Below are 12786 nucleotides of genomic sequence, written 5' to 3' on the forward strand. Positions count from 1 at the left end.
TCCATGATTTGGCTATTGTAGAAAGTGCCGCTGTGAACATTGGGGTACATGTGCTCCTATGCATCAGCACTTCTGTATCCCCTGGGTAAATCCCTCACAGTGCTATTGCTGGGTCATAGGGGAGTTCTATCGATAGTTTTTTGAGGAACCTCCACACTGTCTTCCAGAGCGGCTGTACCAGTTTACATTCCCACCAACAGTGTGGGAGGGTGCCCGTCTCTCCACACCTTCACCGGCCTCTATAGTCTTTTGATTTGTAAATTTTAGTGACTCTGACTGGTGTGAGGTGGTATCTCAGTGTGGTTTTGATTTGTGTTTCCCTGATGATGAGTGATGTTGAGCATCATTTCATGTGCCTGTAGGCCATCTGGATGTCCTCTTTGGAGAAGTGTCTATTCAGGTCTTCTGCCCAGACAACCCAGCAATTCCACTCCTAGGCACATGCTCAAGAGAACTGAAAACATGTTCATATAAAAGCTTGCACATGAATGTTCATAACAGCATTATTTATGATAGCCAAAAAGTAAATGACACTGATGCCCATGAAATGATGAATGGATAAATGAAATGTGGATTGTCAATATCATTCAGTATCATTGAATATTATTTATTCGACAATAAAAAAGAATGAAGTATCAATACATGTTGCAACATGGATGAACCTTGTAAACATTGTGTTACATGAAAGGAGGCAGCCATATAAGTTCATATATTGTATGACTTAATTTATTTGAGAGGTCCAGAGTAGGCAAATCTATACAGACAGAAAGCAGATTACTGGTTGTCTAAGGCTAAGGAATTGGGAGGGAAATGTGGAATGACTGATAATGAGTAAGGCGTTTCTTTGAGTAAGGGGTGAAATACTCTTTAAAAAATTTTTTTAAATATTTTATTTAATTTTGAGAGAGATAGAGACAGCGTGAGCAAGGGAAGGTCAGAGAGAGAGAGGGAGACACAGAATCTGAAGACAGGCTCCAGGCTCTGAGCTAGCTGTAAGCACAGAGCCTGACATGGGGCTTGAACCTATGAACGGTGAGATCATGACCTGAGCTGAAGTCGGATGCTCAACCAACTGAGCCACCCAGGTCCCCAAGGGTTAAAAATATTCTAAACATAGATATAGTGATTGCACAACTCTGTATATATAACCAGAGCCATTGAATTGTATACTCTACGTGGGTGTCTTTTAGGATTATGAATTATATCTAAATAAAATGTTTAAAAAGAGTATATATTATATGATTACATTTATGGAAAATTCTTGAGAATGCAAACTAATCTATGGTGACAGAAAATAATAGCAATCACTTGGGAATGGGAAGGATTATAGAGGTTCATGACCCAACTTTTTGGGAAGTGATGGAAATGTTCACTAATTTGATGGTGGTGATGGTTTTATGAGTATACATATGTCAAAACGTATCAGATTGTATACTTTAAAGGTCCAGTTTATTATATGTCAACAACAACTCAGTTATTTTTTTAAAAATCAGCAAAAACATATGTGACTTTCACAAATAATATACTTATTAATTTTTTAAAAATAATTTGACAAATATTTATCAGGTACTAGTATAGTGTTAGTTCCCAGGGATACAATGGCAAGGAAAAGATGGGTTCAGCCTTCAACCCATACAGGCACAAGCAAAGAAAGAAGCATATAGTTGCAAAATAGTTTATATACCATTTCAAGCTGTATAGAAATATCCTGGGTGTCATGGTCACCTTCATGGGGAGGCTTCCTGGAAGTGGTGGCACTTGAGCTCAACCTTCAAGGACAAATGGGAATTAGAGGTACAAGATGGGGTTTAGTGACAATGTAATGGTCCTCCTTCCTGACACTAATGTAGGGGAGCAGTAGGAGCACATAGTATGTACTTGTTATATCTCAGAGGAGACCTCATTTTATTCTTGCCATATTAAAGCCAATCTGTTTTCTTCAGGAGCCACATCACGGAGAAGTTTTGTATTTACATGTACCTTAACAATAAGTGTGAAGCAAAGATATAAATAACATCCTTTATCACACTTGGCAGACTTGCTATTATTTAGTTACTTGTGATGATGGATTCAGGGTATATCCTTCCACTGCATCATTTCCTGTGTGAAAGCCAGGATTGAATGCTTCATTCACCATCCTGTCCTCGGCAGGTAGCATAGTACTTGGCACATAGCAAGACTTGAAAAAGATTACTTTGCCGATGAGTTAGGAATTGGGCTTAATCAGAATAATACATTTGACTGGCGGTCTCAGGTATGGCTCAAACTTTTCAAGATTCTTCTGCAAAGGTCAGGACAGTCTGCCCTGGGTGGGGGCCAGCTCTGGCCATTGGCCTGCTTTGGGCATGTTGAGCATTCTTCAGCCCTGGTTCAAGGACCACTCATGTGTTGTCTCTTCTTTTCCTGCTTTAGCACTTCTCTATGCCACCATTTTTGGGAACGTGACAACCATTTTCCAGCAAATGTATGCCAACACCAACCGGTACCATGAGATGCTCAACAGCGTTCGGGACTTCCTGAAGCTCTACCAGGTGCCGAAGGGCTTGAGTGAGCGAGTCATGGATTATATTGTGTCCACCTGGTCCATGTCCAGAGGCATTGACACAGAGAAGGTAAGGAGGATGACAAGCTCAGGTAGGCCCTGTGTGTTGGCTTTCCCAGGGAGACCTGAGGCTCTTCTAGGGCAGTGGTTCTCAATCCTGGCTGCGCATCAGAATTCATTTGGGTAGTTTGGGGTTCCTACATCATACCTCCAGAGGTTTTAATGGCTTCCAGCTCAGCTTTGCTCAAGGACCAGCAATTAGAGATTTATTTAAGATACTATTTATTTAAGATACTAGAGGGGCGCCTGGGTGGCTCAGTCGGTTAAGCGTCCGGCTTCGGCTCAGGTCATGATCGCACGTTCGTGTGTTCGAGCCCCGCGTCAGGCTCTGTGCGGACAGCTCGGAGCCTGGAGCCTGCTTCAGATTCTGTGTCTCCCTCTCTCTCTGCCCCTCCCCGCTCATGCTCTGCCTCTCTCTGTCTCAAAAATAAATAAAACACTAAAAAAAAAATTTAAAGATACTAGAAAGACAGCGTGTATCTCCTAGAGAAGAGAGGAACTGGAAGTCTAACTTACATGATAATAAGACTCAAGGCCATCCAGAGTGAGGTCATCTGGGTGACTCTGGGATCCAAGATGGCACAGCACTGCCACTGATTTTATCTTTATTCACATTTTTGATATTTTGTTCATCATGGATTTTTTTACATGAAATCTGATTTTTTAAGATATTGTATTAAAGTATAATTTATCTTGATTACTGAGTTTTTAGCCCTGAGGCTCTTGCCTCACTCTGGTAAGAATCCCATGATTCATGGTCATTAAAAACAGATTCCCAGCCCCTATCCTGGATGTATGAAATCAGAATTTGGCAGAGGGGAAGTTGTGAGGAGAAATTTCCATTTTTAACAAGTGCCCAGGGGATCCTATTCCCATCAGATGAGTCTGGGGAATGCTGATGAAGGGCTTGAGCCTTGGTCATTGTTGGCTTGAGTAGAACATCAGTTAGATATCTCTCTAAGGCTAAGGTATCCATTTTCCCATCTGTAAAATGGAAACAGCAGTAAATCCTTATTATTCTAAGAGTTGAATTATTCTAGATGCATTTCAATAAAGTGAAGAAAATTTGGTGGCTGGGAAGAATATAGAAAAGGTATAGTGGGTTTCTATTCATTTAGGAATTAACTCCTGTGTATATTTTCTATAAGCAAAAATGATACTACTACTTCCATTTTTCTCTGCTTCTCAGTGCTTTCAACCACACTTCTCCTTTCACTGCCAATCTCTAGGTACTTGGAGAATTCTGATTCCTTTCATTGTTAGAATAAGAAAAACAGAAAGATAATGCCATTGCAGAAACATAACACATTCAAAGCCAAATTCAGCTGGCTTTGGATCAGCCATCCTTGCTTCTTCTCTTCCTCCATTAGAATAGTTAGTTGAGAGTTGACAGTTTTAAAGGAAAACTTGAACTCAATTGAACAGATTCCAACTTAAAAGCAACGATCATTGGGTGTTGTTGAAGATCCACCATAATCACAGTAGTAACGTAATAAGCACACCACCACAGCACCTGCCACCGCCATAACACACATTAAGAAAAGATACTTATTGGGGCACCTGGGTGGTTCAGTTAGTTAAGCATCTGATTCTTTTTGTTTTAAATATTTTTTAACGTTTATTCATTTTTGAGAGACAGGGGACAAATAGGGAATGGGCAGAGAGAGAGAGAAGGAGACACAGAATGTGAAGCAGGCTCCAGACTCTGAGCTGTCAGTACAGAGCCTCATGCAAGGCTGGAACCTATGAACCATGAGATTATAACCTGAGCCAAAGTCTGATGGTTAAGCATCCGACTCTTGATTTCAGGTCAGGCATTGATCTCAGGATCACATGTTGGGCTCTGTACTGAGAGTGAAGCCTCCCTTAAAAAAAAAAAAAGAACAAATATTTACCGCATTTTCCATGTATCTGGCCCTGCATTTGTGCATCAGTTATGCTCTACAGAACTCTGGGAGGGAGCTACTGTTATTTCTTCCCAAGAGATGAGGACACAGAGGCCCAATCAGTCTTGTTAACTGCCTCTGGTCATAGAGTTAAGAATGGCAAAGTCAGAATTTGAATCCAGTTTTTGTCTGACGTGGAAGCTTTTCCTTTTTTTTTTTTTAATTTTTTAATTTGAAACTGTACTGGAGGGAAGGATGAGAAGATGAGTTCAGATGGAGTTGCCTTCATTTCTCACCCAGGCAGGGCATAGTCGGGCGGGTCTTAGTCTCTGGCTTTGCCAACTACCTGCCCTAATTGTGCCTGTTGTTTTTGCTTCATTCAGTGAGGCACGTAGGTTCCATGGGTGCCTGGCAGCTGATGGAGCAGAAAGGAACTTTGATCTCTCAGCCCCAGGGCTCCTTTCCCAGGGCTCAGGATGGCTCTGTAAGCCTAGTTGTCTGGACAGAAGCCCTTCCCGGCTGCAGGGCTGGGCTGGGCGGCTGCCCGTGGGAGATGGCACCTAGTCAGCATTAGCCCTTCCTGCCCGTCTCTGCCATCTCCCTTTCCTGGGAGGCTTTGGGATTTGCAGCAGGTCCTGACCTGGGTGGAAGAGGGAAAACTGGGGCAACTCACTGCTGAGCCCAGCCTGGCCTGGGTGGCCCCTTCTCCTGGCAGGGGCTTTTGATGGACAGCTGTTGGGGAGTCCCAAGCCTGTCCCTGGTTCCCCTCCCCTCCATCCTGGGTCAGAGTGGTCAGTAGTGACCACGGGAGCCTAGGAGTATATGTGTGTGTGGGAGGTGGGAGGGTGGCAGTTCTGGGCTCCTCTAGGTTGACCAGTAATTAGCTGGTGACTGTGAACATGTCACCTGTCCCTCTGAGCTTCAGTTTCCATGTCTGTAACACATGAAACTAAATGCCTTTCACTAAAAGGCCCCTTTGGCTATGATCTTCTGGACTTCAAAGCCTTCCTTGGGCTGACCCGTTGTTCTGCTGTGGTAACAACATCAGAAACAAGAGCTCACATGCCCTGAGTCCTGTGTGTGCCAGGCACTGTGCCCGGACTTTCCATACACCAGCTTGTGGAATCTTCAGAAGAATTCTTTACTCATGTTCAAAAATGAACACTTGGGAAAAGAAGCTAAGTATTACTTCAAGTTCACACGAATAGTAAATGTTAAAGTCAGGAATTGAATCCAGGTCTGCCTGACCTTAAATCCTGTTCTCTCAACCATATATCTATCCTGTCCCGCCTGGGAAGGTTCCATGGTCCTCTATGGCGACATTTCCCTGTGGCCTCTAAGGCCCTCAGGAACCAGCAGGGATGGTCTCTCTTCAGGACCAAACAGAAAGGAAGGTGCCCAGGAAGGGGTCTCCAGCTGAGAAGCATTCAGCTCAGAGAAGAGGATTCAGGACCCCCTAACCTGCCCAGTGTAGAGCCAACAGAATGATGGACATAATGTGATGGCCTTGGCGGTCCGGATTTCTCTACCCCCAGTCCCCCTCTCTTCACACGTGTTTTCCAGTGGCTCCGGGAGCAGTGCTCATGAATAAAACATTGTCTCCATTCCAAGGCCTCTTTCACTCGCAGCCTCTGCCAGCAAAGCCCAGCCCAGGGGAAACCAAATATTTACAGGTGAACTCACCTAGAGGATAAATCTTGGTTTTGAACTCCTGAGCACAGTTTTGACATGACATCGGAGTGTGTTCTTCACTCCCTGGTGTTCTGCTGGGGAAAAGAGGATCCAAATTAAATCTGCATTTTGACAGGAGTCTTGTTTCTAATGAGCCTCAAGGAGGGAAATACTTAGCAAGCATTCCTTCTAAGCCTTGGCAGCCTGGATTTTCCTCTGCCTCAGTCTGCTCCGTCTCCATCTCTCACATACCCTGCTTGCTTTCTCAGCATCCAGCCACCCAAGAGCAAGAAGGAAGAGGCATACAGAGGGTGGATGGAGCTCCTTCCTGGGTCCCACATTATCCCTGGGGAATAGTGTGATTAGAGTAGATGTAATTTCATTTAATCCTCACAAGCCAGTGTGAGCACAGGGTGCATTTTATGGCAGAGACCGTAGAGTAGAGCAGGTAGGTCATGTAGAGGGGAAGGAGCTGGGATTTCAACAGTTTGACTTCCTCTGTCCACTGCCTCACTTCCATGCCTAGTGCAAGGGTACCTGACGGGGTGGGGTATGAGCCAAGCTGTCACGGGCAAGGGGAGACTTGGGTAGACTTTTGAAGGAGGCTGAGAAGCTTCCAGAAACTTCCAGATTTCACGGTGAGCTCCAGCCCCAGAGGCACACGGGTGCAGAGAAGGCAGGGAAGCAGGAGTGCAGGAGTAACTGGCACCCCAAGGCAATGTCTTCACTGACCGTGTTTGATTTTATGCCCCCCGCTTTGTGCACTAGGCTAGGACGGGAGACAGGATTATTTTAAGAACACTCCTAATTTCTCTGGAAGAGTCCATTTGAAGGTGTCCTATTGTGTTACTTAACGCTTACTTTGTAAGGGGCCACACAGTGGTTTCTTGCAAAAATTTGGTCCAGGGAACTATTTCTTCCCTTAGAAAAGGCTGAGAAACTTTCCTTTCTCGAAAGAGAAGACCCACATGACCTCTTACAGTTCCCTTTTACCTTGAGATTCTAGACATTAAGAGTCAAATTACAAGTGCATTTAGTTGGGGCAGCCACGTGATGTAAGGAGTGGTTACTCTCTAAACTAGGCTGTGGACCCAGACTCCCTAGTTGGAAAGCCCACTCTGCCATTTTCCAGCTGTGTAACTTTGGGAGGTTATTTATGTCCCCTGTGCCTCAGTTTCCTTATCTGTAAGATGATACAATACTAGCACTCACATCATAGGGTTATGTGAGGATTAAATTAGCTACTAAGTGCATCTAACACTTAACAATGTAAAATCGTTCCTGGATTTTACTTATTTTGTTTATTATTTGTCTCTTCTCACTAGACAGTAATTTACACAACAGCAAGCATTTTTGTCTGTATTATTCACCACTACATCCTCAGAGCCTAGAATGATTCTTGGCATATAATAAGTGCTCAATAAATAAATATGACATGCATGAGTGACTTAGCAATGCCTTAGCAATGCCTGGCACACATTAATTACTTTCTCTCTCTACTATTACTGTATCTCTCTAAGCCACACCCATATTCAGTCCATCAGTAGGGTCGACTCTGTCTACAAAATACACTCTGAATTGGCCCACTGCTTGCTGGCTCCCTAGCCAGCACTCCAGTTCGGGTCTCCTCACCGGACGCCTGCAGCAGTGACCTAACTCCATCCTTGCCACCCCATGGTCAGGGCCCTCTAACGCCACCCTTAGCTGTGATGATCTTCTTAAGATATATCTTGTCACTCCCTGTGTGTCATAATAATCCTCCAGTGTGTTCCCAGCCCACTCAGAATAAAATCAAAGACTTTTCATAATCTAAAGTCTCTTCATGCACACTTGGCGTTCTGTTGAAATCTCATCTCCTGCCCCTTGCTGTCTTTCACAAAGGCAAAAAGCCTTCACCTTTCTGCTGGAATGTTCTCTTTCACATGGTTCCTCTGACATATGTTGCAGGTGTCAGCTTAAATGTCCCCTCTTCAGAGAAATCTTCCCGAAATACACATCTAAAGAGTCCCATGTAAGGGCACCTGGGTGGCTCAGTCTGTTAAACGTCTGACTTTTGCTCAGGTCATGATTTCATGGTCTGTGAGTTTGAGCCCCATTGGGCTCTGTGCTGAAAGCTCAGAGCTTGGAGCCTGCTTTGGATTCTGTGTCTCCCTCTCTCTCTGCCCCTCCCTGTCTCACTCTGTCTCTCTGTCTCTCAAAGATAAATAAACACTAACAAAAAGTTATTTAATAAAATAAAGAGTCCCATGTGCCCCTAGCCCCTACTCTCTGGCCCTTCTAAACATTTAGCACAGATTTTTGTGGTCACTGCTTATCTCTCCCACAAGAATATAAGCTCCACGAGTACAGGGACTGTGGCTGTCCTGTCCACCAGTGCCTTAAAGAGCCCAGCCTAGCCCGGCGGGGGTTACTTTTGCTCCTGGGGTCCTGAGGGGCCGTGGGCTGGAGACCACAGTGAAGACCCTGACGCTATTTGTTCCTGTGCCTGTCCAGGTTCTGCAGATCTGCCCCAAGGACATGAGAGCTGACATCTGCGTGCACCTGAATCGCAAGGTGTTCAAGGAGCACCCAGCTTTCCGGTTGGCCAGCGATGGCTGCCTGCGGGCACTGGCCATGGAGTTTCAGACAGTGCACTGCGCCCCAGGGGACCTTATCTACCATGCGGGAGAGAGTGTTGACAGCCTCTGCTTCGTGGTCTCCGGCTCCCTGGAGGTAATCCAGGATGACGAGGTGGTGGCTATTCTAGGTAGGTGTGCTGCTTTTGCTGGATGTATACCTCTGGTGTCCAGGGTTGGCTTAGCTACTGGGCAGCTCAGTGCTGCTGCTGCCTTCAGCTAGGGAGAGATTACTCCTCAGGGCAAGGCCAGTTGCCGACCTCTATCCAACAAACAAATATCTCAGTACCAGTTTTGTGCCAGTCGCTGTCTTAGGCAGTTGGAGTATTTCAATGACGAAAATGGGCTTTGTCCTCGAGGGGCTCCCAGGCTGCTGGGGGAGATGACCAAATGAGCAGACACCTGCATACAGTGTAAGAGGTGTCTGACTCAGTGTTCCCATGTCAGCAAGGCTTTGTGGAAGAAGTGATACCTAAATGGAAATATAAAGACCTGAGAGGAGAAGGGACAAAAAAGTATCCTAAGCAGAGGGGAAAACACATGCTGTCTTGAGAGAAAGAGCACCCCTACAGAGAGAGCATGATTTATTTGTAGAACTGCCAGTGTTTCCTCTTCGGCCTGGCTGGGGCACACAAAACAAGAAGGGTCACGGGGAGCAATGAGGCCAGGAGGGAGCTAAGCCCTGGGCAGATCATGGCAGGCTCTTGAAGCCATGTTAAGGGATGTGGGCTTTATTTCAGGGAGCCAGCAAAGGGGTTTAAAGCAGGAAAGAGGCACCATTGGATTTGAACAGTAGAAAGATGGCTGTCTTGCTGCTTGGGAAGTGCCTGCAGGGGGGATGGCTGGGGAGGGAGATGAGGTTGGAGACATGCTATCGGGGGGAGGAGGGGGCAGCTTGATGATGCCCTGAACTGACATAGTGGTGGGCACGTGCAGAGAAGCAAATGGAGTTGGCTCTTTTAAGAAGTAAAATCAACAGGGGCGCCTGTGTGACCCAGTTGATCGAGTTTCTGACTTCAGCTCAGGTCATGATCTCACAGTCCGTGGGTTGGAGCCCCACCTTGGGCTCTGTGCTGACAGCTCAGAGCCTGGAGCCTGCTTCCAATTCTGTGTCTCCCCCTCTCTCTGACCCTCCCCTGCTCTCTCTCTCTCTGTTTCTCTCTCAAAATAAAAACATAAAAACTGAAAAAAAAAAAAAAGGATCAGCAGATGCTGGATTTGTTGTGGGGGGAGAGGGAAGAGTGGATGGGGACTGCAGGATTTCTCACTTGGCTGACAAGGAAGCCTCTGTGCCACACACTATTCTAGGGGATGTGGGATGAGGAGTGGGGTCATGGGAGATATGTTGGTGTTTTGGCATTTTGAGCATCAGTGGCTTTTGAAGGATTCATCTGATTGCCTGAGGTAGCTACACAACAGCTCTTTACTGGGGGCATGTCCACCTCTCGGAAGAGACAGGACATCATACTAATAGCCATCAGTTACTGTCATCTAGTCTGTGCAGGCATTTTACATATGTATTCTCATTTTAGCCTTATGGTAACCCTATGAAGTGACTTTATTATCCCTATTTTTTTTAAATGATCATTTGAGAGAGAGAGGTGGGGGGGGCAGAATTCAAAGCAGGCTCCACTCTGTCAGCACACAGCCAGACTAGGAGCTCCATCCCACAAACTGTGAGATCACAACCTGAGCCGAGATCAAGACTTGGATGCTTAACCAACTGAGCCACCAAGGTGCCCCGTTATCCCCATTTTGTAGAGGAGACTGTGAAGGATCAGAGAGGTAGGGAACTTTCCCAAGGCCTCACAGTGGATGAGGACCATGGAACCAGCATCCTGGAGTCCCTCTGAGCCCAAAAATCTACTCTGATCCATTTGGCAATACTGTAATCCTCACAATAATTTATGTAGATTGCTGCCCATTAAATTGCCAAGTACTGCTAGACATCATGGACATATTTTATCCTTTACATATGATTTCTTAGGAAACTGAGGCAGGGAGATGTTAAATACATGGATGTTAGAAGTGAGATTCAAACTAAGTATCTAAGAATGCGTAGTATTCATATATATATATAGTTCAAACTTTGTTCCTGCTTAATTTTGGAGTATGTGATATACAGCCTGCCTCTTGCTCCTCTGGCCCCAAGCCAACTTACCCTCTTGATTACCTTTTGCTCAGGTTAACCCAAGGATGATTTATGTTCCTTTAGCATGAACTGGCAGATGATTAGAGGGAGCTCGGGGTAGAGACTGGATATGGGGTGGAGGTTGAAACTCTTTTGGGGGGGGTCCTAAAATCAGGGTCTGGATTCCTGCTCTCCACTGAGCTCTGCAGGCAGGGTTACTCTGTTCATTGCCTTCCTCATCCACAGAGAGCTGAGATTTGACTGTGTATAGGAACAGAACACATGAAGGCTAGGGCCGTTGTTTTGGGATGGCAGCAGGGAGAGGCCATTTATCCCCGCCTTTAATACTCATCAGTTTCCTTGATAAAGAGGACTTTCCATTGGTAATTACTACTGGGATATTCACCTGGCTGAGAAGAAGTGTGGTGACTAGTGAGCTCTCCTTTGAGATGCAGTTGGATTTGAATTTGAATTGATCCTTTGAATTAAGATCAGCGTCTTTCACTGGTCCCCCTTACTGAGGACTCACCATATGCCTTTCCAAGGAATCTATGTTGGTGATCAGCACCGTTCCCCTCGCCCCTTACATCCTCATCTACAGAGGATCCTTAATGACTCACCCCAAACAGCTGCATATCAGGAGTTGAGGTTGGACTCTGAGGCGTGGAGATAAGACAGCTGTAGAGGGGTTGAGGAAGGCAAATGACTACTTCCCAGCTGGGTCACATTTCTCCTCAGCTGGGTCTTCTTATAGGGAAGCAAACCAGGCCTTGCTCCACTGTCAATTTACTTGGTCAGTTGACTGCTTCTCCAAATCCAGCCCTCTGTCTCCGGCCGTCTGAGCAACCTGCCTGCTCCAGTTAGCAATGTGGACAGGACCTCTGCAATAACTCAGCAGCTTCAGATTCAGAGTGTTTGTTGTCCTGAAGCTGTCCAGACTGGAAGGAACATCTTCTTTGTGTCCTTGGGAGCCAGATGAGATCCAAAAAATAGGTCTAAGCTTGACATCCTAAAAAGCCTGTAATATTTCAAGAGACTCTTATTCTATAAAAGGATGTGAGACAAGTTCTTTGAACTTACTTGACCGCTGGGTCAAGAGCGATTTGCTCCCTGGAAACTTCGGTTCAGAGTTTTGTTGTTATTGTTGCTTTTTTTCCAATTAGAATATCTTTTGCTCAATTTACTGAAATCAATTTTCTCTTGATTGGGGGGTTCAGATGACAAATGATTATTAGAACTGGATCTAGATTGCCTTTTGATGCATTTTAGTTCAATCCAACCACAATTGATTGAACACCTACTACTTACCAGGCACTGTCATAGAAATGGGGCTACCAGTGGACCACACATTAGCCCAGACTTCAAGGGGCTTCTGTAAGTACAGGAGACGGACATTATTGAAAACGCAACAGTCACACTGCTTGATAAGTGTTATCACTTCTGAGGGTCATTGGAAAGATAATTATTGAGCAGGTACTGTCTCTAGTGCTCCATCAAGGCAAAGAAATAGCCAGAAATCCTTAGTTATCACAAAGCAGGAGGCTTTAGAAAAAGCCCGAAGCTCCTCTGTCTCATTCAGTTGTATCTACCCAGCTTGTTATCAGTTTACACATTTGCATGTTGTTAATTTGTTTCTTCCTTCTAGTTCTAATATTCTCTGTTTACTTTTTAGCACAAAAACGAGGAAAAGGGAAGGGTCTATATCCCTGAGTATGTTTAGCATGTGTTAAATATAGAAACCTAGAAAAGTTTTCTAGAAGGGTATTTTTCACTTTTTCTTTTTTTTTCCATAATATTTTATTGTCAAATTGTTTTCCATACAACACCCAGTGCTCTTCCCCTCAAGTGCCCTCCACCATCACCACCACCTGTCTTCCCCCC

At 45.1% G+C, this 12786-nt stretch overlaps 1 protein-coding gene across 3 annotated transcripts in view; it reads left to right on the forward strand.

Annotated features, from left to right (window-relative positions):
- KCNH1 (potassium voltage-gated channel subfamily H member 1) overlaps window positions 1-12786 on the forward strand; it is a 401581-nt gene that overhangs the window by 277940 nt on the left and 110855 nt on the right. For all 3 annotated transcript variants that reach the window (XM_029935335.1, XM_029935336.1, XM_029935337.1), the window contains 2 exons: window positions 2413-2612; window positions 8653-8905. In XM_029935335.1, coding sequence (XP_029791195.1) covers window positions 2413-2612; window positions 8653-8905 — 453 coding nt within the window. The remainder of the gene's footprint in view (window positions 1-2412; window positions 2613-8652; window positions 8906-12786) is intronic.

Source organism: Suricata suricatta, chromosome 3, assembly GCF_006229205.1.
Source record: "Suricata suricatta isolate VVHF042 chromosome 3, meerkat_22Aug2017_6uvM2_HiC, whole genome shotgun sequence".
NCBI lineage: Eukaryota > Metazoa > Chordata > Mammalia > Carnivora > Herpestidae > Suricata > Suricata suricatta.